Source organism: Grampus griseus (assembly GCF_964374135.1).
Source record: "Grampus griseus genome assembly, chromosome: 15".
NCBI classification, from domain to species: domain Eukaryota; kingdom Metazoa; phylum Chordata; class Mammalia; order Artiodactyla; family Delphinidae; genus Grampus; species Grampus griseus.
This window is the reverse complement of record NC_139009.1, coordinates 59,481,613-59,509,560: the sequence shown is the minus strand read 5'-3', so window position 1 is coordinate 59,509,560 and position 27,948 is coordinate 59,481,613. Positions and strand designations below refer to the sequence as shown.

General features: G+C 52.1%; 1 protein-coding gene across 1 annotated transcript; it reads right to left on the bottom strand.

Annotated features, from left to right (window-relative positions):
- Window positions 1-35: 35 nt before the first annotated feature.
- On the bottom strand, window positions 36-26,321 carry ATP6V1B1 (ATPase H+ transporting V1 subunit B1; the record flags this gene model as incomplete). Its single annotated transcript, XM_082672726.1, has 14 exons — window positions 36-199; window positions 290-419; window positions 616-720; window positions 1,563-1,645; window positions 1,885-2,035; window positions 2,181-2,304; window positions 3,283-3,380; window positions 3,897-3,998; window positions 4,904-5,043; window positions 5,932-6,009; window positions 6,601-6,694; window positions 6,903-7,001; window positions 19,553-19,608; window positions 26,204-26,321. The coding sequence occupies 14 exons, from the start codon at window positions 26,319-26,321 to the stop codon at window positions 36-38; spliced, it is 1,542 nt and encodes a 513-aa protein (XP_082528852.1).
- Between the last annotated feature and the right edge of the window lie 1,627 nt (window positions 26,322-27,948).

The window sequence follows — 27,948 nt, the reverse complement described above, 5'->3', positions numbered from 1 at the left end:
CAGGACCTGGCTCCGGGGCCAGGCTTCCCGCGGGGCTAAAGCGCCGTGTCGGGCTCGGGGTCCGGCGGCGCCCCCTCGCGGGAGTAGAATTCATCGATAATGTTCTGCGGGATGCGCTTCAGCATCTCCTTGGGGAAGATGCGCAACAGCTTCCACCCCAGGTCCAAAGACTCGAACACCGAGCGTTTCTCGTAGGGACCTAGGGACAGAGCAGGAGTGTTAAGGGTGTGTGCGTGTGTGGGTGTCGGACCAAGGGGGTTGCTGCCTGAACGCCCCCAACGCGCCTCACCCTGGTTGATGAAGTTCTTCTCAAATTTCTGCAGGAATTCCAGGTAGAGCAGGTCCTCGGAAAGGAGCGCCTCCTCCCCCACCACTGCCTTCATGGCCTGCACGTCCTTCCCGACGGCGTAGCAGGCATACTGGTGAAGGGGGGAGGGGTTCAGCGGTCACGGCAGGCTTACCGCAGGAGTCCCGTGTTCCCCCATGTGACTGTGCGGGGACCCCAAAAGGGGAGGAATTTTTTTCTTCCAGGAGAAAAGTTCGTGGTCCAGCTAGGGCTCCAATCTCCAGCTTCTGAAACTAGCTTCCCCACCAGCCCTTGGGCTCTCTCCTTACCAGCTGGTTGGAGACATCGCCATGGTCCTTTCTCGTCATGCCCTCCCCAATGGCGGACTTCATCAGACGCGAGAGGGAAGGGAGGACGTTGATGGGGGGGTAGATCTGGGCGGGGCGAAGAAGGCGTGTCAGAAGGCAGGGTCCAAACTTTCCCTTCTTTCCCACCTCTACTTGTCTTCCCTCCCCCTGTGGTTCTCAGCAGACTGGTCGTTATTCATCCCACAGAGAGGTCAGCTGGCCACACCCCGCCCTCTATCGCCCACAAATTCTAGGGCTTGGGTATACAGGTGTCTACATGTGCGCACCTAGACAGGAGAGTGGAGGGGGGAGATGACATGACATTAGTTCATGAAAGTCTCGCTATTTCAAAACTTCTGATTATTTGGACAAAAGCCAGGTAGAAACTTAATAGTTCATAGTTGCAAAGAAAAACTGCCAAACAAAGAGGAAAGAGTAAGGGGGTGGCCTAAGATGGGACAGACACATTTTCTAACCCTTTGGTACATTATTCACCACCTACTTGTGTCCGTTACCTATTGTTTTTGTTCACCAAATTACTAGAAAGGAAAGAGAAGTGATATTTATTTTGTATCTACGATCTGCTAGACGCTTTCTGTGGGCCAACTTATTTTATTTTATTCTCCACAATGCAACTGTGTGACATATATTATCATTCCCATTTTACAGATGAGGAAACCTAGGATCAGAGAGATGAAATGATTTTCTCAAGGTCCCACATCCAGGTAGGCTGGATTCCACCCAGACTTGTCTTCTGTCTGGGAACCAAACAGTCTTCCTGGGGATTATCTCCTGTTAGCGGTTAGCCTTGTCCGGCCCCTCCTCATTCACAGGGCGATGAAGTACAGGGGGTGGTGGGACATTGGTTATTAGTCAGTGTACTTGGAGATGGTGGAGAGAGCAGGAAGTGGGTAAGGAGGGGACAGTACCTGTCTGTTATGAAGCTGTCTGTCCACGTAGATCTGTCCCTCTGTGATGAAGCCCGTCAGGTCTGGAATCGGGTGGGTGATGTCTGCAAGGAAAGGCACTGGTGTCAGTGTAGATCCAGGTCTCCACCCACTCAGGGCCATGTAGGTTCTATTCCCTCATGGGAGTGGGTGCTCGGGGGACGCAAGGAAGGGACAGTGTCTACCCTGATGGAGGAACAGAGCTACTGCACACCTATATAAAGAAGCATGGGTCCTTTAAGTGTCTGGGTAGGATGGGAGGGCAGGAGGGCTGCAGAGGGTAGTGGGCAGGGAGGCGGCTCACCGTCATTGGGCATGGTGAGGATGGGGACCTGAGTGATGGACCCGCCCCGGCCCTCCACACGGCCTGCCCGCTCGTAGATGGTGGCCAGGTCTGTGTACATGTACCCAGGGAAGCCTCGGCGCCCGGGCACCTCCTCTCTGGCAGCTGAGACCTGCAATGTTTGTGGGCCTTGGGGTAAGAAAGGGGGCAAGAGGCTGACACAAGGAAGGGGAGTGGGGTCTCAGTGACCATGAGGAAAGGAGTGGGGACAGGCCTGCGTGGGCCAGCTCTGGGCACAGTGACTACAGCCACCTCACCTCCCGCAAGGCCTCTGCGTAGGAACTCATGTCCGTCAGTATGACCAGCACGTGCTTCTCACACTGGTAAGCAAGGAATTCAGCCGTGGTCAGTGCCAGGCGCGGGGTGATGATCCGCTCGATCCTGCAGATACGGCCAATGTTTAGAGAGCCTCGAGGCCCAGGCCTGTGCTCCATTTAGCCCCAGTGCTGAGTGGGTGGTGAACTGGGAAGCTGGTACAGTGCACAGCAGCAGAGGACTGGGTAAGATGAGCCCCAGGCCCCAGCCCCCAGATCCAGGCCATGGTTCCTGGGAGTGGGCCCTCAATCACGTCCTGCTATTCAAGGTAGGAATGAGGACAGAGGCGGGGACAGGCAGGGAGCTGGGTGAGAGAGGGACAGGCAGGGCCAGGAGTGACTGATGAGGATGACGGTGTCCCTCGTCCCCCAGGACACCCGAGCTTGGGCATCTGGAGCACTCACACACTCTGTGTCCTCGGGGTCCTTTCCTGACTGTTCCCCTCACTATTCCTTGCTGGGCATGGGTCAGAGGCTGGCCTGCCCTGGCAGCCCTTCCACTGGGGGCAGTCCAGGCACTCTCAGTCCCCGGGCTCTGCGGCGCTTTTCTCTGGTGACGTCATCTGGGCCTCCTGAACTCTGCTACCTGGTTTGAGTTCCTTCTGAGTACCTTCAGTTCCCAGGACAGTTTATTAGATTTTTTTTTTCATCACCTAAGCTGCAGATTTAAACTCACATTTTCTCAACTTTTAAAGTAGCAGTTTTTCTAAGCGAATCGTTTAGGGAAATATCTCTTTAGTGGTGACCTGGTGGAAGTGAGTCTCGGATGAGGGGTCCTGACTTGGGATGGTGGCTAGACACAGGTTGAGGGCAGGGCGGAGGGGCGACAGGTGGCAGGCGGGCTGTGGCCCAGCTCCCTGTCTCTCCGTGTGCTGTCCCTACCTCTTCCCCAGCCTCGGTGTCCCCATCTCCACAATGAGGGGCTGTTCTCCCAGCTCTGGCCCATGGCTGTAGTTCTGGGATGCCTGAGACCTGGTACTCTGGGTCTTGGAAGGGGACAGGGCCTGCTGCCTAAGGGCAGTATGGGTGCCAGGGGACGGCTCACGTGGGGTCGTTGGCCAAGTTCAGGAAGAGGCAGACATTGCCCATGGTACCGTTCTGCTCGAAGTCGGACTTGAAGAACCTGGCTGTCTCCATGTTCACCTGGACACACAGCAGGGAGGGCTGGAGGCGGGGACCAGGCTCCTTCCCTCTCTTCTCAGTAATGCCTATTGACTGACCTGCTAACGGTCACTGGGGTGAACCTGGGGCTTAAGAGGGCAGGGCTGGGTTTGCTGCCCAGGCCGGGATAGGGTCTCATCAGAGCCCCAGAGAGAGGTTCAGACTTCAGGCTCAGCTCTGCTCAGTGCCACCCCTGCCCCTTCCCCTACCCGCTGCTTCCCTGCTAAACTCCCCGTCCCTGCCTTGGGCCCTCTAAGGGCCCCCGGGATCCCAGCTGTCCTGGGCTCATCTTATAGCTGCCGTGGCCTCTGGGCTTCTGTGGGGCACACACTGCCCACTCCTCCAGTCATGCTCTTGCCTCTCTCACCAGACAGGCTCCGACTTTGAAGGCTTCTCAAGAAGAAGGATAATGCCTCCCGCATAAGACTGGGTGTGCCAGGGGCCAAGGCTGCCCGCCCATAGCTTCCAGAACTTGCCAATCGGCCCAGCCCCTCTTACCCCCATGGCTGCAAAGACGATGGCAAAGTTGTCATCGTGGTAGTCCAGCACGGCCTTGGATTTCTTCACCAGCCCAGCCTGGCGGCAGATCTGGGCGGCGATCTGGGGATGGGAGGAAGGAAGCAGAACCAGAGCTCGAGTCAGCCCTCTGAGCACCACTGCGGCCGCCAAGGCCTTCGGTGGGAGGGACCCAAGGTCAGCAAGGAAGAAGGGCTGCCCTGGGTCCTACAGCCGCTCTCAGGGGAGGGCTGCCTTATTCTGTGGCACCTGAAGACCCAGGGTGCCTGTCATGAGGAGCAGCGTGGAAAAACAGTTCCAGAGAGCAACTGCCTACCGTGGGTTAGGGGCAACTTGGCCCTTCAGAGTCCCCTCTGCCCCGCAGCCTGCTAGGGGTATCTCTGGGGTTTGCCCCAGGCCTGCAGCGTGTGGAGTTTCCAGTCGTCGTGTCCAGATCCAGGATGAGCGTGTGTGTAGGGGGAAGGCAGGGACACTTCTGCCGTCTAATCTCTCTGAGCATTTCGAGGGTGAGCCGGGGTGCATCCAGGAGTAGAGGAGTGGGGGTGGTCGGGGGGGACCCTCTAGAAACCTTGTCACACCAGCTACTCCGGAAGAAATGGGCTGTCCACTCTGGGTAGAGGGGGTAGGGCAGCAAACCTGCACAGGGAGGCTTCAGACGGCCGTGGGGCTGGCCCGAGGTGGGGTTCGCTCAGTGCAGGCAAGTAAAGACCATTTAAAGGACCAGTGGTAGAGCCGTGGGCTCAGCTGCGCAGGACACTCAACACTGAGGCTACCCGTGGGCTCTCTCATGAGCCAGTGCGAGCCCCACTCACTCAGGATGGAGGCTTGGAGATCTGTCTGGGGGCCCTGAGTCCCTGAGCTGCCAGGAGACAGCTGCCAGAGACCCCAGCCTGCTCGGCACAGGAGGCCCCCCTCGCTGGCCCACCAGCCCCGGCCTCTGCTCCGTCCCTTCCCCTTGGTCATGCCCACAGGCCCCTCGAAGTCCTCACCTCATTGTGGGGGAGCCCAGCTGCTGAGAAGATGGGGATCTTCTGGCCACGGGCAATGCTGTTCATGACGTCGATGGGCGAGATGCCCGTCTGAATCATCTCCTCTGGGTAGATGCGGTTGTGGGGGTTGATGGGCTGGCCTGGGAGACGGTGACCATGGACCCTGCTCAAGGGTTCAGGCCTTGCCCGCCCTCCCCCACCCCGTCCCAGACTCCGGGGCAGCACTGGTTAAAAGAATTTTCTTCCATGATGGAAATGTGCTCTAACTGCGCTGCCCAAAACGTAGCCCTGGCCGCGTGTGGCTATTGAGCATGCAAAATGTGGGGTTTTTTTAAAAATTAATTTATTTTATTTTTGGCTGTGTTGGGTCTTCCTTGCTGCAAGCGGGCTTCTCCTTGCAGTGGCTTCTCTTGTCGCGGAGCACGGGCTCTAGGCGCGCGGGCTTCAGTAGTTGTGGCTCACGGGCTCTAGAGCGCAGGCTCAGTAGTTGTGGCACATGGGCTTAGATGCTCCGTGGTATGTGGGATCTTCCCAGACCAGGGCTCGAACCCGTGTCCCCTGCATTGGCAGGCGGGTTCTTAACCACTGCGCCACCAGGGAAGTCCCGCCATGTGGTTTTGAAATGAACTTTTATTTCATTTGAATTAGTCTGTATTTCAGTAGCCACAGTCCAGTGCTCCCTTGGACGGTGCCACCCAGGCACATTAGAAGTGGCAGGCAGGTGGATCCCAGAAGGCAGGAGAGTGAGGGTCTTGGGCACCTGGGGAACTTTGCACAATGATGATAGCATTTTATAGGAATGGGACATGAAATGCAGCTGGCCCCAGACAGAGGGGCCTTTGCTCTTCTCGTATCTCACCTGACCTGCCTGTTAGTATGACCAGTCCTGGGGGTAAGCCCTGGGCAATGGCCCTGGCTTTCATCTGGGGCAGAATTTCCAAGGGCGAGGTGACAGAGGCAGTGACTGGGGTGGGGAAGGTAGTTGGGGGCTGGGTCCCGAGAGCTGTCCTGAACCTCCAGTCACTTACCATTGATATCCAGGAAGTCCTCTGCCATGACCACTGGCCCCTTGTCAATGGGTTTGCCAGAGCCATTGAAAACCCGACCTGGGAGTGGGTGAGAGGGGTTGAGTGGTGCTCAGGAACAGCCCTGGGTCTCTCACTGCCACTCACCCTCCACACCAGCAGCTCTCACCCAGCCCTCGTGTCCCAATTGCCCCATGTCCCCCTCCCCTCAGCCCTTGGTTACCCCCAGGGAGCTGGCTACAGTGACTGCCTCCTTGGGGGTCTTTCCTCCTCTCCTGGAAACCTTTACAGGCAAGGCCTTGGCCCAGGACAATGACTCTAATGGGGAGTTTTAGGGCTGGAAAGAGGAGAGGGCCAGGTATGGCAGATCTTGGGAGAAAATTAGGGATGTGCAGTTCGTTTCAGCTTGACCCCAAATAGACGGCTACCTCCTCTGCCTCTAATTTACTGAAGCTGCCTTCCTCATGTATTGAGCACCTGCTGTATGTCAGGCCCTGAGCTGGGGTTGGGGGTCAAAGACAAGGCACAACCTCTGACCTTAAAGGGCTCCCAGGGGAGGCAGACTAGGTAAAGAGGCAATGACAGTGCGGTCTGCTAGGTAAGCACTTGGTCAGGGAAGCTGGGCTGGCTGGACAGAGGGACGCCCTCACCCTGCCCATCCCTACCCCTCACCCAGCATGTCCTCCGACACTGGAGTCCGTAGGATGTCCCCTGTGAATTCGCAGGTGGTCTTCTGGGCATCGATCCCAGAGGTCCCTTCAAACACCTACAGGGTAAGAGGTTAGTTAGTCTAATAAGCGGTTTGCTGGGGAGAACAGGGCCTCCCATTCTAGGCTCCCTTTGTGTCCAGCTCCGGGCAAAGCTCTCTCAGGGGAAATAGAACATTTTCTGCCTTTGGAGTTTATAAGATAGTGTGGAAACCTTGTGGATTCATTCATTTATTCAACCACCAACATCTTATTGACACCACTTACCTGAACGATTGCCTTGGTCCCAGCCACCTCAAGTACTTGCCCGTTCCTCTGAGTCCCATTGGGGAGGGTGAAGTTGACGATCTCAGCATACTGGGCAAACTGGCAGGAGGGGAGAGCACCCCAGAGTGTCAGTGAGACCAGAGGTGAAGTCCCTGTCTCCTCCCCAGACTTCCTTGACCCATTCTCAAGCTCCTTTCTCCCATCTTGTGCCCGGATACTCCTGGAAATGAACTTCAGAGACTGGTAAGTGGAAAGCTTAAATTCTGTTTGGGAGGCAGTATACCTGGGTGGGTAGGAGTACCGACTTTGAGCCTTACTTTCCTCATCTTTAAAATGGGAATAATACTAACATCTATTTCATAAGGCTGCTGTGGGGATGAAATATATGGAAAGTCATTAGCTGGTGCCGGGACCTTATAACAGCTCAATAAAATGTAGTAGCTGTTATGGCTGTTTAGGTCTCCTGACAGCACCATTGTTTCTGCTCCTGTGGACTAATGGTGAACACACTGGCAAAGTTCTCTCCTCGGCTCCCAGATGTCCTCATCTACCAGTGGCAATCTTTCCCTAGCCATGGGGCTGGGATCAATTCACATGTAGTCCTCACAGGCTTCAGGAAAAAAACGAATCAGGCAATCACTTTGCTTTTGGCTAAGATCAAGTGAAGTATTCATTCTTATCAATGTAGAAAGCATCAGGCCAACATCTGGAATATATAAAGAAATCTTACAACTCAACAACAAAAAGACAAATACGCTATTTTAAAAATGGCAAAGGATCTAAATAAACATTTCTCCAAAGAAGATATACATGTGCCCAATAAGCACATAAATGATCAACTAATTAGTCACTAAAGAAACGCAAAACACACAATGAGACAGCACTTCACACTCATTAATATGATCGTAATAAAAAAGACAGATAATAACACGTGTTAAGGTTGTGGAGAAACTGGAACGTTCAGACACTGATGGTGTGAATGTAAAATTGTGTGATAACTTTGGAAAATATCTGGTGGTTTCTCAAAAGGTTAAATATAGAGTTACAATATGACCCAGCAATTCCACTCCCAGGTGTACACCCAAGAGAAAGAGAAACACATGTCCACATAAAAACTTGCTTATGAAGGCTCATAGTAGCATTATTCATAATAGGCAAAAAGTGAAACCAACCCAAACGTCCACAAACTGACAAATGGATAAACAAAAGGTGGGATATCCAGGCAGTGGAATATGTCAGCTTTAAAAAGGGATGAAGGCGACTTCCCTGCTGGCGCAGTGGTTAAGAATTCGCCTGCCAATGCAGGGGACATGGGTTTGAGCCCTGGTCTGGGAAGATTCCAGATGCCACGGAGCAACTCAACCCGTGCGCCACAACTACTGAGCCCGCGTACCACAACTACTGAAGCCTGTGCGCCTAGAGCCCATGCTCCGCAACAAGAGAAGCCACCGCAGTGAGAAATGAGAAGCCCGCGCACCGCAAGGAAGAGTAGCCCCCACTTGCCGTGTCTAGAGAAAGCCCGCGTGCAACACAGCCAAAAATAAATAAATTAAAAAAAAATAAGGGATGAAGTACTGATCTATACTACAACATGGATGAATCTTGAAAACATCATGCTAAGTGAGAGAAGCCAGAAACAACAGGCCACACAGTATATAATTCCACTGATATGAAATGTCCAGACTGGTCAAATCCATAAAACAAAAAGTTAGTGGTTGCTGGGGACTGGAGGAGGGAGGATTGGTGGTGACAGCTAACAGGTTCAGGGTTTCTGTTTGAGGTGATGAAAATGTTCTGGAATCAAGTAGTGGTGATGGTTGCACAACTCTGTGTACAGACTAAAACCCACTGAACTATACACTTGAAAAGAGTGAAGTTTATAGTATACACATTATAACTCAATTTTAAAAACCAATCAGGCTGTCCCTCCAGGAACCCAGGCAGCAAGTGGGTAGGTGGATGTCTGCCCCAAGGGAATCCCTGAGCTCCGCTGTCAGTGTGTGCTTCAGGAGCCAAGTTCTAGACGAGGCTATGAGCCAAGCCAAAGAAGCTGGGCTGGGAGAGCAGACGCTCCCAGCTGACACTGGTTCTCAGCTCTGGTCAGCACCAGGAGAGCTAAGCCCTCCACCTGCACCTTCTTCCCAGGGGAGGTCCTGGAGAGAATGCATGGCATCGCCCAGGCTCCCTCACCTTGCTGCCCATCCACCTGGGTTCCTTGATTCACTTCAGGGGTAAGTCATAATCTTAATCCAATAAGAATAAATGTAAAAAAGACTGCATCTCTCCCTGCAATGTTTCTAATATTCTGGGAAATTAAAGTACTCCTCTAAGTTACTCCTTGGACATTAGAAGAAATCAAAACTAAAATCACAGAAGAAACAGAAAATAATGAAAAGGATATCACTTCGAACACATCAGTGTTTTCTGATCATAATCAAAGTAAGTTAGAAATCAATAACAAAAGGATAGTTAGAAAAACTTCATACATTTGGAAATTTTGAAACGTTCTAAATATAGAAAAACTGGGACTTCCCTAGTGGTGCAGTGGTTAAGAATCTGCCCGCCAATGCAGGGGACATGGGTTCGAGCCCTGGTCTGGGAAGATCCCACATGCCGTGGAGCAACTAAGACCATGTGCCACAACTACTGAGCCCGCATGCCACAACTACTGAAGCCCATGTGCCTAGAGCTTGTGCTCTGCAACAAGAGAAGCCACTGCAGTGAGAAGCCCACGCGCCACAAAGAAGAGTAGCTCCCCCTTGCCGCGACTAGAGAAAGCCCGCGCACAGCAACGAAGACCCAGTGAAGCCAAAAATAAATAAATAAATATAGAAAAACTTATAATCAGATTAGAAAACATTTAGCACTAAACAATAATGAGAAACTATTTTTCAACACACGTGTGATGCATTTAAAGCTTTAAATGCTTATATTAGAAAAGAAAAAAAGGTAGAGGTAGTTTAAATGTATGCAACATGAAAAGTTAGAAAATAGAACAGCATTAAAATTCCAAATAAAATAAAAGAAATAATAAAAGGGCAGAGATCATTAAAATAGAAACAAACATATAATCGAGATGACCAACAAAGCCAAACTGGTTCTTTGAAAAGACTAATAAAATAGACAAATCTCAGGCATCACTGACTAAAAGACATGAGTAAATAATTGTTGGAATAAAAAAAGTCAAAGCTAGCTATACTAATAATATTAAAAATAATTTTAAAATTATGAATAACTTTATGCAATATATTTCAGAACTTAGATGAATAAATGTCTTGAAAAATACAAATCAAACCAAATCCAATTAAAAACAAAATAGAAAGCCAGGATAGTCCTATAATCTTCAAGATATTGGATAAATAACTTAAAATCTTTCCAGGAAGAAAACACCAGTCCCAGATAATTAGTGAGTTCTAACAATCAAGGAACAAATAATTTGAAACCTACTTAAGCTCTTCAAAAGACTGGAAGAAAAACTCCAGTCTTAATTAATTTTATGAGGCAAGGATAATCTTGATACAAAATAAGATAATAATGGGAAATTTATAGGCAATCTCAATCATGAACATAGATGCAAAAATACTAAGCAAATATTAGCAAACTAAATCCAGCAATGTACCAAAAAGACCACAAGTTACAAACAAACCAAACAATAAAAGAAAAAATTCAAGAAATGAAGATAAACACATACACACAAAAGACCAAGTTGGGATTATTCCAGGAATTCAAGGTTAGTCTAACATTAGAAAATCTACTAATAAATTTATCTTATTAATGAATTAAAGGATTAAAAAACACGTTATCTCAACAAGTTTTACAAAAAGTTTTGAAAAAAACTACGATTGAAAACAAAGAACAAAACTATTCTTTGAAAACAGAATAAAAGGGAAATTCTTTAACCCCAAAAAGTAGCCTCAGAAAACCTACAGAAAATATACTCAATGGTAAAAAGTATAAAACAGTCTCTTTAAATTTAGGAGCAAAACAACACTGCCTGCTATCATCATTCCATTCAGCATGGAGGAACTAACCAAAGTAATAAGATGAAGAGAAAACAGAGATTAGAAGAAAACAAAACTATAAAATGGAAAACTCCCAAACCCCAAATCTAATCTAGTACCCCCCAAAAACTATAGACTAATTTCTCTTATAAATATAGATGCAGAAATTATAAATAAACTACTGGCCAGTCAAATCAAACAATGTATTAAATAAATAAACATGTATGACCGAATAGGGTTTATTCCAAGCATACAAGCTTAGATCAATCAACCTTTGTGAATCAGTCAACATTTCACAACATCATTTATAATAATAGGGAGTTTGTGAACCTAAAAGAAAAACCCTACAGGATTATGCAAATAGAAATCAAAAGGCTTTTGATATAATTCAGCAGCTGTTTGTAATGCAATTCTATGTAAAACAGGTATGGAAGGTAACTCCTTGAATACTAGACTATTTACCAAAACCAACATCAACATCCTTCTAAATGGTAAAATGCTAAGCCTATTTTCATTTCCAATAAAATCAGTAATGCACAGAGAGAGATGCCTGTATCACTGTTGTTACATAGCATTGTTTTGGAATTTTTGGTTTATACAATAAGACCAAAAAAAGAAATTGAGAAGTATACCAATAAACATAAATAGAGAATGTTCTATTTTTAAAAAAGGTAGTGAGGGAAGACCGTATTCTTCAGAAATGTTAAAGAAAGGCTGTAGAGGGCTTCCCTGGTGGTTCTGTGGTTGAGAATCTGCCTGCCAATGCAGGGGACACGGGTTCGAGCCCTGGTCCGGGAAGATCCCACTTGCTGCGGAGAAACTAAGCCCATGCACCACAACTACTGAGCCTGTGCTCTAGAGCCAATGCGCCACAACTACTGAGCCTGCGCTCTAGAACCCATGAGCCACAGCTACTGAGGCTGCGCACCTAGAGCCTGTGCTCCACAACCAGAGGAGCCACCGCAATGAGAAGCCCGTGCACCGCGACAAAGAGTAGCCCCCGCTCACCACAATGAAGACCCATTTTATAAAATAAATAAAATAAATATAGTTATCAAAAAAAAAAAAAAAGAAAGAAAGAAAGGCTGTAGAAATATTCCAGGTTATAGGAGGCTAAACAGACATGATGATTAAATGTGATACCAGGCCCTAGACTGGATCCTATACTGGAGGGAGAAAAATGCTATAAAAGACTTTGTTAGGTCAGCTTATAAATTGGAATATAGATTGTAGATTAAAGTATCAGTGTAAATTTTTAAAGTTGATAACTACTGTGGTTGTGTAAGAGAATATCCTTATTTTTCAGAAATACACACTAGAGTTTTGGGCATAACTTACTCTCAAAATACCTAAAAAACAAAAAATTAAGCACACACACACACACACACACACACACACACACATACACTCAGAGCAGTGATAGAACAAATGGGTAGATGGATATTCCTTGTACTATTTTTATTTTTGCAACTTTTTATAAATTTGAAATTGTTTCAATAAAAAGTCAAATTAAAGTATGCCAGTGGAAAAAGAGATATGATTCCCTTTATTTGCAGATGATATTGTATATCTAAAAAACCCTAAGAGGATCTAGTTAAAAACGAAAACAAACAAAAACAACCCCAACCAGGAGTAATAAGAGAATTTGGCTGTATACAAGATAAATATATAAAAATCAATCTCAGATTATTTTCCATTATGTTATTATAAGATATTGAGTATAGTTCCCTGTGTCATAGAGTAAATCTTTGTTGCTTATCTATTTTATTTAAGTAGTTTGTACCTGTTAATCCCACACTCCTAATTTATCTCATAATCTGAAAATATATATATATAGGGCTTCCCTGGTGGCGCAGCGGTTAAGAATCCACCTGCCAGTGCAGGGGACACTGATTCGAGCCTTGGTCCAGGAAGATCCCACATGCCGCGGAGCAACTAAGCCTGTGCACCACAACTACTGAGCCTGCACTCTAGAGCCCATGAGCCACAACTACTGAGCCCACGTGCCACAGCTACTGAGGCCCGTGCGCCTAGAGCCTGTGCTCCGCAACAAGAGAAGCCACCGCAATGAGAAGACCGCGCACCACAAGAGTAGCCCCCGCTTACCGCAACTAGAGAAAGCCTGCGTGCAGCAACGAAGACTCAATGCAGCCAAAAATAAATTTATTAAAAGAAAAAAAAGCTTCTCATTTAAAAATATATATATATAAAACTGATTCACTTTGCTGTATACCTGAAACTAACATATTGTAAATCAACTATACTTCAATTAAGAAAAGTGTTCCCCCCAAAAGAATCACAGAATATTAAAACGTATCATTAAACAAAATTTATGCAAAAAGTGGAAAAAAACCAATTGCTATTATTTTCTATTCCAGCAATAAACGGAAGAGGAAATGGAGAAAAATATTTCATCCACAATAGGGCCGAAACCCATAAAATATCTGGAAATAAATTTAACAAGAAAGGTACAAGAAAATAATAAACTCTTACTGAAGGACAGAAAACAAGCCCTGAACAAATGGAGAGCACTAGTGCTTTCCAAGACAGAATGACTTACTATCACAAAAATATAAATCCTTTTCAAAAATATATAAATTCAATGCTTTCCCAATGGATTGCTTCTCCTGGAACTTGATAAAACGATCTTAAAATTCATGTAAATGTCTGAGAATATCCAAAAAGAGTTATGGAAAAGATCAGGGGTGGAGGACTTGCCTTGTCAGATAACTGAAACGTGCTCTAAAGCTACTGAGGTCAAGTGGTCAGTGTTGGGGTGAGGCAGATGAACGGAGATGTTGGAAGGCTAGAGTCCAGAAACAGATCCCAGATTTTAGGAGACTATTAGAGAACAAATGTGGCATATAAGTTCATAGGGAAAAAGAATTTATTGTACAAATGGTGCTAATACACTGGGTATCTATCCCTATCATAAACACAAACGCATTCCAGGCATATAAAAATTTAAATATAAAACTAAAACAAAATACCAGAAGCTTTTCTTCTTTCCTTTTTTATGGAATAATCCAGTTAAAAGCTGGATAAGAGAGACATCTTTAAGCAAGATAAGAAATCCAGAAGCCATAAACAAAAAAATAGAAATCTTTGATAATATAAATATTTGAAATTTCTGTATGGCAAAGATACCATAAACAAAGGTGAACAATAAACAAAGCAAAACGTACAACTCAGTGTGTAGGAAACGGTCACAGAGGAGGAAGTGCGATCTCAACTGATAAAAAGATACTTAGCTCCGCTAGTCATCAGGGAAATGCAAATAAAAGCAAGATAGGACTAGTCTTAACCATTAGGCAAAATTACTGGAGAGCACATATTCAGTGCTGGCAAGGATGCTGGGAAGTGGGTCCTCTCATGCATGGCTGGTTGGAATATGAATTACCACAACCTTGCTGGGCAAGCAATTTTGCTCCAAATTGTCAATATCTATTTAAAAATAAATAAGAACTTTGAACCAGCAGTTCCATTTGGGGGGAATCTAACCTGTAGCAATAAGGGCACCAGTATAAAAGGGATATATATTGCTATACTATTTGTAATAGCAAAACCTGGAAACATGTTGATTGTCTATCAAAAATGGAATACATCACGGTACATCCACACCACAGTATGTCCAAACCATAGTCGCTATCAAAAAGAATGAGTAAAATGTGTATCTACTGACATGGAGGAAAATACTCGATACATTTTAAGAGACTAACACCAACGTAAACATCTAACTTGCTTATAGTTGCCCATATACAGCAGGATCTTTACATTGGTTATCACACGAGGGTGGGAATAAAGAGGTTAGGGGCAAATAGTTAACTTTGTGTCTTTTATTTCACTAGTTACAAAAAGCATGTTTTGCGTGTGCGTGTAATTAAAATGTAAAAAAAAAAAGGGGGGGTTGGAGGAATTCCCTGGCGGTCCAGGGGTTAAGACTCCGCGCTCTCTCTGCAGGGGGCCGGGGTTCCATGCCTGGCGGGGAACTAAGATCCGGCAAGCAGCGCAATGCGGCCAAAAAAAAAAAAAGGGCGGGGAGAGTAGGGGAACATGTTCAAGTACAGTGACGTCGTTGTCACCATCACGACTATCATTATATCCCCTGCTGTCCACACACCAGTGACCTTCAGGGCCAGCGAAGAGGGGTGGATGGCTCAATTCCTCTAAGCGGCGTGAGTAGGGTGGGGTCCTCCCCCCAGGGCTCCCTGCGACCGGAGGTTGAACCTGAGACAGGAGGATTCCCAGCTCTGACAGTCACTGAGAGAAGCTCTGGCTTGGGGATGACAGGAAAGCGATCTTGTTCCCTCCCAAACCACCGTCAGGCCCCACGGAATGGGGTCACTGGGGGAGGGAGCTCGCCCCAAGAGGAGTGCTGAGGTCCGCGGAGGGGCTGATGCCGGACAGCCTTTGGCTTCATAACCACAAGAGGGAGCCCAAGAGCAAGGACTGCGAGGCCCCGGGAAACAAGTTAAATACAAGTCCTGGCTCCAACCCCTCTTCCGGTCTCTGTGGGCCTGTGTGTCTCTCTCTCTCTCTGAAATGGCCACTGGCCTCATTGTCTGGGGCGCAGATGGTGGGCTGCTAACCTCAGGAGGAAAAATGCTCGACAGAACACCAGCCTGAGCGGGCCCCAAAGCAATTAGGCAGTGGGCCCAATGAAAAACAGGCAGCAGGCTGATAAAAATCGATCCTTTGGGAACTTCCCTGGTGGTCCAGTGGGTAAGACTCCACGCTCTGGGAACTAGATCCCACATGCGTGCCGCAACGAAAGATCCCGCATGCCGCAACTAAGACCCGGCACATTCAAAATAAATATTTTTTAAAAATTCTCTATTACCTTAAAAAAAAATCGATCGTTGGTATGTGGATTTGTGCGGGTGATGGAGAGGGGAGAAGAGGTGGCACACTGTGTGTCCCTGAAAGATGAAACATCACAGAAAGTGAACTTTAAGCAGCAGAGAGGTTACAGCCAGATAGGAAGGAAGAACTCTCAGAACCATGGAGCCCAAGCATGGAGGGTGTTATCTGGAATCCTTAGGAAGAGAATGCCAGTTATTTGTTTGGGGGGAAGGGTGGGTTTAGCCACTTAGAGCAGTGTGTGCAGCGGGAGAATTCCAATGTGCAGCAGTGAGCTTTTATTTATACCCCGTTTCCCAGCCGCAGACCTGATTCTCTCAGCTCTCATTGTTGGTTACTAAGAGAATTGCAGGGAGGGCAGCCCACCTCCTCTGCTGGAGATTCAACCGAGTTCCCAACCAGCCAGGGGTCAGGCACAGGGGTGCTGTCGCATCCACTCAGGAGCCTGGGAAGTTCTTAGCAAGCCTGGCAGGACTTGGACAGGGCATGCAGCCTCCAAGGCTTCTCCCCATGACAACGCCCAGGGCAGTTTGGGAACTCCTCTTTGGAAATTGTTTTTGGAGCTGATGAACACACTTATTTTTTTTTTTTTTTTTTGGTTCGCGGGCCTCTCACTGTTGTGGCCTCTCCCGTTGCGGAGCACAGGCTCCGGACGCGCAGGCTCAGCGGCCATGGCTCTCGGGCCTAGCCGCTCCGTAGCATGAGGGATCTTCCCGGACCGGGGCACGAACCCGTGTCCCCTTGCATCGGCAGGCGGAGTCTCAAACAATGCGCCACCAGGGAAGCCCTGCACACACTTTTGAAAGATTTTCCCCTGAAGAGTTTGGGAGCAGCCACAGACATCTGGAACCTAGTCTGGTGGGTAATGTGAATCTCAAACAAGGGCCGGTTTGAATCACAGAATATAGCAGGCGGAGGATCCTCTAGAACAGCGGTTCCGAGGGTGATCCGGCCCTCCCGGCAGCATTAGCCACCGGGAGCTTGTCAGGAATGCACATTATTGGGCCTCAACCCAGGCTGCTACCTTAAGAGGTTTTCATACAATTTCAAGGCCCTGATTACCTGTCTAAGAACTTTGGATCTATGCAAAATTCTTCCCCCCAATATTTTTCCATTTGAGAAGGATGGAAGCAGAAAGCGTTATTGCCTGTGTGATTCAATTCGGGCAGAAGGTGGCGCTACAGAGACAGAATTGTGGCATTTTTGCCCAAGCAACTCTAGAACAAGGCGTGTGGGACAGTGGAGAGGGGTGCATAAAGGTGCCTTCTCCATCTCCTGCACTTATGAGACTGTCAGCTTCTGATTCCTCTCCTTCCCTCTGCAAGCCCAGGATTTTCTGGGTGTCGCCCTCACCCAGTTACTCTGTTCTACACGAGTTACCGATGGGTCCAGTAATCACAGAACCATAGCCTGGGAATCTATCTCCAGTTTCCTAGTCCAGCCCCACCTGACAGCTGGAAAATGGATGTCTGCATAGGTACTGACTCTCCATACAGAGTCCTGTATAGACTGACAGGGAGTGTGGCTGAGGTGGGCAAAGGCGCAGGAGATTGACCAACTGTTTATTTAATCAGGCATATTAGCATTTCCGCATTCCAGGCAGGGCTCTCGCCAGCTGTTCTCAAGGAGGAATAATAACAATACATTTAACTGATTTGATCCTCACCACAATTCTATTGTCTTTTTTTTTTTTTTTTGGCCTTGCTGCAGGGCACACGGGATCTTAGTTCCCCAACCAGGGATCAAACCCATGCCCCCTGCAGTGGCAATGCAGAGTCTTAACCACTGGACGACCAAAGGAGGTCCCCTATTGTCTTTTAATGGATGAGGAAACCAGGATTTACAATCCTAGACGGATGGTTCTCAGATTTCAGGCAGCATCAGATCACCTGGAGGGCTGTGAAAACAAACTTGTGGGCCCTCAGAGTTTCTGATTCTGTCAGCCTGGGGTAGAGCCCGAGAATCTGTAGTTCTCACAAGTTCCCAGGTGGTGCTGATGCTGCTGATCTAGAATTGACGGGTAGTTAATAGAAAGGGTGGGATGGATCTGGGATTAAAGTTCAAGAGGTCTGAATCACACGGTCTGGTTCCAGTGCGCACGTGCAGACCAACTCCGCCACACTTCTTCCCAGGGCGTCCCTGACACTAATGGGCCCAACCGTGATGTCTCCATGAGCTTGGAATCTGTTTTCCAGAAATGAGTGGGTCTGATCTCTTTAATAGAGTTGGCTCAGATTTTGACAGGCCCATACTTATTCATGTTCTTATTCATTCATTCATTCACTCACCCTTCCTTTGAACAAACTGAGCCCCCATGATGGGCTAGGTGTTCAGTAAAAGTGCACCGTGGGGCTCTGGGAGCTTGGGATTGACAAACACCGTCCAAGTCCAATAGGAGGGCACATTGTGGTGGGCGGAGAGGGGCAGGGAGAAGACATGGGGCCAGGTGGTGACCAAATGCCTCGAAGGATGCTGCCAGCAAGACAATACACAAAGCTGAGAGCAGGGACAGGCTCACCGCTTCCAAGAGAAGGTGAGTCAGAAGAAGGGACCAGGGGGACAGGCAGTGGAGAAGGCAGAGTATGCACAAAGGCCCAGAGACATCGAATGGCAGCTTCACACAGAGACACTGTGGGTTTCTAAGTGGGGAAGGGAGAGTGATGAGATGTGGAGAGGTATGCAGGACCCTTAAAGGACAGAGGGCCTGTGAGGTGAAGCCATGGGGAGACCTAGTGAGGTTGGAGCAGCAGAGGGAAGGGGTCAGGGCTGCATGGCTGCAGGGTAGAGGATGGGAGGGCGCTAGGCTGGGGCCCCTGAGGCCATGGCCTTGATAAGGGTGTGGTGGGTGGGAGATTGCCGACAGAACATGGGCCAGGAAGGGAGGACTCAATGTGGCACCCAGATTTCCAGTTTGGGGTTGGGTGGCGTGGGGTGGGAGACAGGGGCAGAACTGGTTGGGGGGGAAGCAGAGTGATCGGGTAGCTTTGCAGAGCTCTTTACGCCTCGAGAATCCCCAACCCCGGGACTCAGAATACTGCCAGCGTCTGCCATGGTCCTACGGTTCCCTGAGGACACCAAGTCGCCCGCACCCCACCTCCTCCGTGAGGCCCGCCTCACTTCCCTCAAGCTCAGGCTGCTGGCTCCCGGGCGGAGACAGTCCAAAGACCTTGGAAAGCCTCAAGCTCTGGAGAGTCGGCTAGTATCCATCTGCCTGCCGCCTCCTCCTCTTCCTTTTAAAAGAAGACCCGTGAGGGCTTCCCTGGTGGCGCAGTGGTTGAGAGTCCACCTGCCGATGCAGGGGACACGGGTTCGTGCCCCGGTCTGGGAAGATCCCACATGCCACGGAGCGGCTGGGCCCGTGAGCCATGGCCGCTGAGCCTGCGCGTCCGGGGCCTGTGCTCCGCAGCGGAAGAGGCCACAACAGTGAGAGGCCCGCGTACCACAAAAAAAAAAAGAAAAAAAAGAAGACCCGTGAAAGGCAGGTGGGAGGGTCCTGCCTTCCGGGGAAGCTGGACACAGCCATTCTACTGATGAAGAAAGAGGCACGATAGCTGCAATGCCCCTGTTCATTGCTGGTAGGAGCAGGTCTCTTAAGGCCCACAGCGGGGCCCACAGAAAAGGCAGGAAGAGAAAACCTCGGGTGGCCAGGGAGGGAGAATGTGGAGGTGGGTGTCTGGGGATCTGGGGCATGGGGGCCACCGAGGGGCAGGGCAATTTAGAAGAGATCAGTACAGGGGCCGGGAGTACTGGGATTTGGCCGTGGTGCCTGGGAAGAGACAGAAGTCTTACCTTGACCTGGTCCAGCACCACCAGGGGCCCATTGACGCTGCACACGGTCCTGTAGGCTGGGGAAGGGGTGGGGCAGGTGAGGGTCTCACACCGACACCCGGAGAGACAGACACACATAAGCATCCTCCACCTTCCCTCCCTCTAAGCACCACCCCCTCCCCTCTCTGGAGCCTGGGCCGTCAGGGTCATTAGCTGTGACAGGGCCAGCCACCATTGCTGTAAGGGTCATGCCCCTGCCCGCAGGGCCCCCGCTGCCTCGGACACCTGCAGAAGGCTGGGGGAGGGCCAGGGCAAGGGCAGAGGCCCCTCGAGTCCTTCCCTCCCACACCCCCAGCCATCAGAGGCCTTTCTCAACTCTGAGGCTACTTCCCGTCTGGCCTCGGCCCCCACTTACCCACTACTCCCTCCTCTCTGACCCACAGCATTTTCCAAAAGCTAGAGATGTGATGAGAGCTGCCTTCCCTGAACCTCAGCAGGGCCACACTTCTCTCCATCACCCCACACTGACTGGGCACTCGTGTGTGTGGGGGGGGGGGGTGCAGGCATCAGTGAGAAAAGTCAGCCAGGGCCCTGCGCTGCCACGAGGCCGGGCTCACTGGGCGCCTGTGGGAGCGGGGAGAGAGCAGAGCCACAAAGAAGGAGGATGAAGCAGATTGCCCCCGTCCTGATGGCTGGAGAGAGCCACAGATGGGGATGTGAGCGCGGCTTACAGGGAGGGATTGGGTTAGACATCAGGAAATACTTCCCAGCTCCAGTGCTGGGGACCCCAGTAGGAGAAGCACAGACTGGCAGACGGGAAGCTTACTGTGGTTCTGTGAGGCGCTAGCTGAGGGGCCCTGGGTCCTTCCATCACCCATGACCCCGGGACATGGTAGCCCTTCTCCAGGGTCCTTTTGAAGTGCCAGTGGGACAACTGGGGTGAAGGAAACTGGCAGGGCAGGATGGTCAGGGGTGACTGTGAGGTCGCTGGGTCACTCCCAGGCTGGAAGGGCCTCCGACAGGAGAGCGGTGCAGCCCTCCTCTCAACAGGCCAGGAGAATGGGGCTCAGAGGAGTGGAAAGTCCACCCAGGGACACAGACCCCTGTGGCAGAGCAGGGGCAGGGCCCCCCTCGTGCTTCCTATCACACCACATGGGCTCCCACCTGCCCTCATGGTTTTAGCAGGCCTGCCGCCTAGCTGCTCCCGCCAGGCGAAGCTAAGCGGGGCTCAGTGGTCAACCCCTTATTTTTGTCAGATTGAAGTTCCTTTCCTGGGGACTTAGTCTAGGAAGACCGACTGGGCAAGGTGATCCTTGCACAGATGTTTTCTATGTTCTCCTGAACTTAAGGACTATTAGGAAAACTCAAGAAAGCTAAGTTCTTCTCAGACTTGGGCCCAGAGCTGGGGCACTCCCCTCTCCTTCCTGCCCTCAAGCTACCAGCCCCCACGTGCACCTGAGCCACTCTCTTGTCCTTTTCCCACGGAGGTGGTGTCCCATCTTCCATCTAAGCCAGCCCCTCCCCGGCACTGGGAACCAGGCCCTAGAGAAGGCTGAGCACTAGGGTGACCTGCCAGCGTTCCTTCTCTCTGTGGCCTTCTCATCAAGCAAGTTCTGGTATTTTCCATCTGAAAATCACACCCTCCACCCCAATCCTTGTCCCGTGACGATCACAGCCCGGCTCCACTGCCCTCTCCACCTGCCACCCACACCTCACCTTCCAGTCTGGCTTTGCCCCTGGAAGGGACCAGGGCCTGGATGCACTCTCTCCTGCAGGTTCCTGGAGGCCCCGCCCTGCCCCGCCCCGCCCCGCCCCGCCCCGCCCTGCCCCGCCCCTCCACCCCTCTGGCTACTCCTCAGCCTATTTCCTTACCTTTGGATGCTGGGACCTCAAGGCTGGGACCTGGTTCTTGACATCTCACTCCTGCCCTGCAAGCTCTGTTTCCCTCCTCCCTCCTCCCGTCCTATCTTCAAGCCTGCCTCTCAGATGCCTTCACAATACTGGGCTAGGCAAATAAAGGAGGCAGATGAAAGATGGAGCCTACAGTTTAAAAGGGGATAAAGATGAAACAATTGCCAACTGGTCTGAAGGGAAAGAGCAGGGTGGGCGGGAACGGGCTTGAACACCAGGCTTGGAGCTCACAGCGGAGGCGCCTTGCAGGAAGGGCCATCTGAGCTGAGGCTCCAAGGTCAAGGGCAGTCATCCAGGCAGCACCCAGACAGCTGGGCAAAGGGCACATCTAGCAGAGATAAGGAGGCCCAGGGGCCCAGAGAAAGAACTTGGGGCCTTTGGGGAACAGGGTTCACTGCTGGATTCCACCTCTTAGAAGAGTGTGGGCCTATGGTGGACACTCAGTAAATATTTGTTGGGTGAATTACGGAAGGTGTCACCTTGTCCCACCAGCCCATTCCCGTATATCCCACATCCCCATATGCGTTCCCCCTACATATACACACACACCTTCCCATCCCCAAACCAAATGAGGATCCTGTCACCTACTCTGGCTCCTGCCACCCCTGGGAAGGTAGAATGGAAGGGATGATAAAGCGAATACACAGGCTAAAGGGGCTGTAGGCACAGGAAGACCCCAGCCTGTGGGGGGTTAGGGCAGAGGCCAGCGCATCCACCTGCCCACCAAGAAAATCACCAAACAGCCCTTCCTGCCCAGGGGGCATTTTGATCAAACGCTCTGGGTTACTAGGACTGTGTGAAGTAGAGAGGAGCCAGGGAGCCCAGCAGAGGGAGCGTGGAGGATTGTGAGAACAGGGGAAGGAGCACGGGGCAGGGAGACCCGCGTTTTCAATAGCCCTGGGGAAGAGCTGGCATCTTACTGGCCCTGTGGAGAAGATACCAAGACAACTCTAAAGTACCAACAACTCTACCCGCCATGGGGAGGAGCGGTGAAGGTCACATGCACAAGGAGGGGAGCGATCTGCACGTGGGGGGGCCACTCCAGCTCCCAAGGAGGGGCTGGTCTGCGGGGAGCCCAGGCAAAGTGCTTGCCTGCAGCAGAGCTGGGTGCACAGCAGTTCTCAATTCTATGCAGCATGAGGTCTCTAAGTCCCCATCTCATCACACCAGCCTCATCCATAAGCTGCCTTCCCAGGATTCCCGAGGACACGGTGGTTCTGGGCTCTAGTTGCTGGGTGGATATATCGCTCCATAGCCTGGACCTTTCATCGCAGATAATCCACTTACGTGGCCATTTCGGTTCAGTCTCTGGCTATTGCCTTCCTTTGTCCGAGGCCTCGCCCTTGACTGACTACGGCAGCTCACTGGGCCCTTTCCCCTCTGAAGTCGCACAGCTGCCACCCAAGTGGGTGCCCTACTCTCCAGCTTGTCCGGTACTGGAGACAGATCGTGTCTGTCCCTTCAGACCAGGGTGTCTCCTCTGTAGGACTAGACAGTATCTTCTCTTAGAGGCTGTCTGGTTTGGACACAGCCAAGGTGGTGGCTGAGCAACAAAGGTGTCCTTGACCGGAAGCCAGGTCTTTTGTCTGCACCCACCCCCAACTCTGATGGTGTCCGTCGCATGGAGTGGCAAACTGAGGCCCAGGAAGTCGGCGGATTTCTCCTAGGGCCCACCACAAGTCAGGACAGTAGCCTGTGGCACTCGAGGCCTAGGGCCCTACCCCAGCCCAGGGCACGTCCCTGACCCGGGAGGTGGTGCTGGAGGCAAGGGCTGGAGGAGAAGACCCCTGAAGGGCACGGACACGTTGCAGACACTCCCTCCAGCTGCTCTGCCCACCCCCTTTCCATTGTCCTAGCTGACACTTCGGGTTGCTCTTTGGGCTGCGGGCCCCTTCTGCTCCCACCTCCCCACCGCCTTCCCCGGCAAAGGCTCAGCGGGGCTCCGCTAATTAGGGCCGGCTCAGCCACACCTGCAGCGTCCTGGGAGCCAGCAGAGGCGGGCGTCCATGCGTGAGGCCGGGGGGCGGGGCGGAGCGGATCAGGCCCTGCACCTCCTCCCAGATCCCCGCTGGAGGGATTAGGGGAGGGAGGGCAGGGGCGGAGGGTTCTTAGAATCGGCCCAAGACCCTGACGGTGGAACTCTCTCCGTGTAACCTCCCTTGCATTTCTGTTGAGGAAACCAAGGCAGCCAGTGGTTTGGCACTCAGGGCCCTGGGCCATCGGACCGGTCTCCAGCCCTCCAGCCAGACTGCCAGCCCGTCCGTCCTAACCTCTGCTCCTGCGGGGCGCCCCGACCCCTCACCCCACCCCTTCTGCCCCACACCACCAGATAGAGCTCCTGCCGCCTCCTCTCCGTGGAGCACAGCTCCAGCTCTGAGGAAGGCAGAGGGGTCCCTTCCTTCCCAGGGTGGATACTGCTGGGGTCCCTCCCCATCCTGATTCTACCCACCCCGCTTTCTGCCCTATTCCCTCCCTCAGCCACTGCAGAGAAATCACCTTTAATGCTTCTGGCCTGTTTAGTCCACCTCCTCCTCCAGGAAGTCTTCCCCTGGACCCATGCCCATGGCCAAGCGAGCTCTGGGGCTGGGAGTCAGCTGCCCCGTCCCCTGGCCCTCTGGTCCCCCAGCTCTCCTCCTAGGCTCCTTCTGCCTCTACACAAAGTTCTGCCTGGAAGTGCTTAGAGTCCCCTGGTGGGGCAGGAGGGCACAGAGGGGCACAGGAGTCCACCTGCCCAGGCCCCCGAGGAGGAAGGGAGGTGTTGGAGAAAGCTGCAGGTGCAGACGCACTCTGAGGAGTCCAGCCTCCCTCGGGCGGGGGGTGCCGGCCGGCCCCAACGTGGACCTGTGAGGACAGGACGCCGGTGTGCAGCGAAAGCACAGGAGCGGCCTCTGTCTTCATAGCAACACCTTTAACGCGGCACTGGGCGAGGGGCTCACCTCGCGCTCACCCGTGACTCTGGGTGGGCTGTTGGGTGTGAACACAGTTGCCTGGCTGGGGGCCGCATGGTGCCAACGGCGGGGGGGACACTGCTGTTCCTGCTTCCAGCCGGGGTCAAACCTCCTGGGCCTTGGCCCTAGTGCCAGGGCCTGTGGACTATCAATAAGAGGCGGGCTGGGAGGGGATCCCGGGTAAGGTTGCACCCTGGGAGGGCACATTCCAGGGACGAGGAAAGCCGAGCTGTAGGTCCAGACCTCAGACCCCACCCCCCACTCAGCACCCAGGCGGCTCTCCCGTTCTCACAGGGGGAGGGGAAGACGGGGGAGGAGCCTGCGGGGGTGGCCTGGACAAAGGTCAGCCGACTCTACTCAGGTCTCCAGGCCCGGGCTCTGGACCCCGGGGGGGCACAGTTACTGCATATTTCTGGGTCTTGGTGACCCCGGCTTTGCAGTCGGGGAGGATCTGGACCTTGGTCCTCCCCGGGCCCGCGGGGCCTTCTTGATAAATCCGACCCCACTCGCTGTCAGTTTTTCCTTAGCTGGAGTGTTCCGCACCCCGCGGTGCCTGCCTCGGGCCTCAGGTGGTGGCCCACCCAGCCGAGGCGCTGCTCCCCCTGAGCCCTGGGTCTGGCCGTTCTGCTCCTGCTTTGCTCTCCGTGGTGTGGCCCCGCCGCACACGCAGCTCTCAGCTGCCTCTCCAGACACTCCCCCTGCCCCGGTGGGGCTGGCTGGCTGCAGAGGGAGGGGTGGCCGTGCTACGCCAGCTTCTCCCCATACACACCCTCTTGGGAGCCTCTGGCTCTGCTTAGCTGGTGCCGGCCAGGCCGGTTTACTCCAGTGAACGGGGCTTCTGAGAATTCAACAATTCACCACACCAGGGAATGTGACCTTGGACAAGGAAATATGGCCGGAGCAGGGGTGCTCACTTTGGTCCTGGGGACTTCCAGGGTTTTCTGCCCCAGACACCCGGACTCGGCCCACCCCTGCAGGACGGGCACTCGAGCCACACCCACAGACGCCCCCGATGCCCCCTCGGAAGCCCGCAAGGGTCCACTCCAGTGCCCGTGGTCCCCACACCCCTACCCCCGGATGCCAGGCATGTGCCCTTCTCCTAGCTGCTCACACAGACATGTGACATCATCTGACCACACACTCATCCATGTTCTCCCCGTGAGCACTCATGCTTGCACACACCCACCCCCACCCTGAGCGTACAAGCACGCACACACAGTCTCACACATTTCCTTTCTGATCACACACACGCTGTCACATACATATTCACACACGTATGTCATCACCCAAGTGAAGGTGGGGGCACACGCCCACCCAGGCACCCCCCTGGTTCCACACCCAGGCACCCTCCTCCAGAATGCACACATGACGTGACACACACGGTGTCAGGTGTTCCCCATCCTGAGAACGCACACGTACTCTGCGTTGCCACATACATCCCCCAGGGACACTTGATTATACAACTCCTTGCACTGAGTATTCTGGTGTACACATGCACACACCCCAAACACACATATGCACACAGGAGTGCACACACACACACACTCTTGGGGGCAGTTGGGAGCTCTCTGTGGACTTGGGGTCTCAGTGCAAGATCACTGATGACAGGAAGGTTCCTGCAGCTACTCCCCTGCCCTTTCTTCCGGGGTACCTTGGGCTGGGGACCCCCATCCCCCTACCCGCATCACTCCGCAGGACCGAAAGCCCCTTAGGTCTCCCCAGGTCTCGGGTCCTTCGCTTTCCCTGAGGCTAAGAAGGAGGACCTGCAGACCCAGCAGCCCGCCCGACCTCACCCACTGGGGGTCATACTCACTGACACGGGGGTGGGTGATGTAGTTTCGGGTGACCGCCTGCATGTGCTCTCTGGTGGCACCCAGGTTGGAGCCACTGCTGGGGACCCCCCCGGGGCTACTGTCTACCTTTGCAGCCATGGTGAGGTGGAGGGCTGGGAGCTGAGTGCCTGAGCCTCCAATACTTCTGGCCCAGCTGGAGCTGGAGAGAGCCGGCCGGCCTCCCCCTGCGGCCACCCCTCCCTTCCACCCTCCTCTCCTCCCCCGGGGTTGACTGTAAACACGGAAACCGGGCGCTTTGGCTCTGAGCTCTTCCAGATCTGGGAGGTGCCCTAGGCCACCTGGGAGTGGGAGGCTGGGGGAGGGGCAGAGGGGTAGGGCAGGCTTCTCCCACCTCTGTCTGTTCCTCCATTCCCGCCCCCCGCCCTGCAGCCGGTGTGAAGTCAGCCCTTCCCCCGGAACCTCAGGTGCTCTGACAGCCCCATGCCCCTCACATCTCCTGCTGGGCTCCCTCCCACACCCTGCTTCCGGCAGGCTGCCATCTCCTCAGGTCTTCTCACTGTCCTCCCAACCTGCTCTCACCTTGCCCTCCTTGCCCTGACCACATCTGAGTACCTCTTCCCCCGCAAAATTCCATCATCATCTTTTTTCGCACATCTATAGAGGATCATTCTTGGGCCAGCTTCAGTGCCACCTCCCACAGGAAGCCTTCCCTGGATCCTCCAGCACCCTGGATTCACCACACATCTGATCTCTTTCCTATGTCCTGCCTTTTGGGGAGTTCTCTCATTGCCACCACTTGGCTGTGAGCCCCCACGAGCTGTGGGTTCCATCAGCCTGTGCTGTTCCATCAGACTTGGGTCTCCTTAAGCCTTTCTGTCTCATAATATTGAGGGCTCCCTGAGAACCAGGGCATGTCTCTCTCCACTGATCACAGGACCCTGTCTCACCTTATATTTCACCTCCAGGGTCCCAGACAGCAGGTCTGCCCTGACATTTTCAACCCAAGGTAGAAAGTACAAATAGAGGATCCCTCTTCATGCCTGGTGGCTAAAGAAGTTGTCCCCTGGGCCGTGGAGCACGCACAGGTCTGCTGGGCAAGGCACCGTGGGCACCCGTGTTTGGCTGCTCCGGTGACCTACGTGTCTCCTTGCAGACTCAGGATCTCCCAGCCTCTCTAAGGACCTCCCCAGACTACACTGCCCCACAGCACAGCTGTCTGGGGCTCCCTGTCTCCCAGCATCCCCTTCTGGGTAACTCAGGGCAGCCAACTTGAAACCAAACATGCTTCCCAGAGCAGACTGGGGCTGAAGGTGCTTGCCTTTTCTTCATTCAGAGTCAAAATCTCACCCTGCGTCCTCCGACCTGAGAACCCATTTCAGGGTTCTCCATCTCCCACTTCAGGTTCAACCCCCTCACGATTCCTAGTCTTTCAAAGAACTCTCTTGGGCTGGGGTGTGGGATGGGTGTGACTTCGAAGGGCAGCACAGGGGAGATCTTTGTGGTGATCAACAGTTCTGTATCTTGTTTGTGGTGGTGGTTCCACGAATCTTACACAGGTGATAAAATGACACGGAACTACACACACACACACACACACACACACACAGCACCAATGCCAGTTTCCCAGTTTTGATACTATACTGTAATTATGGAAGATGCAACCATTGGGGGGAACTGGGTGAAGGATACTCAGATTTCTCTGGACTATCTTTGCAACTCCCTATAAGTCTACAGTTATTGCAAAATAAAAAGTTAAATAAAAGTG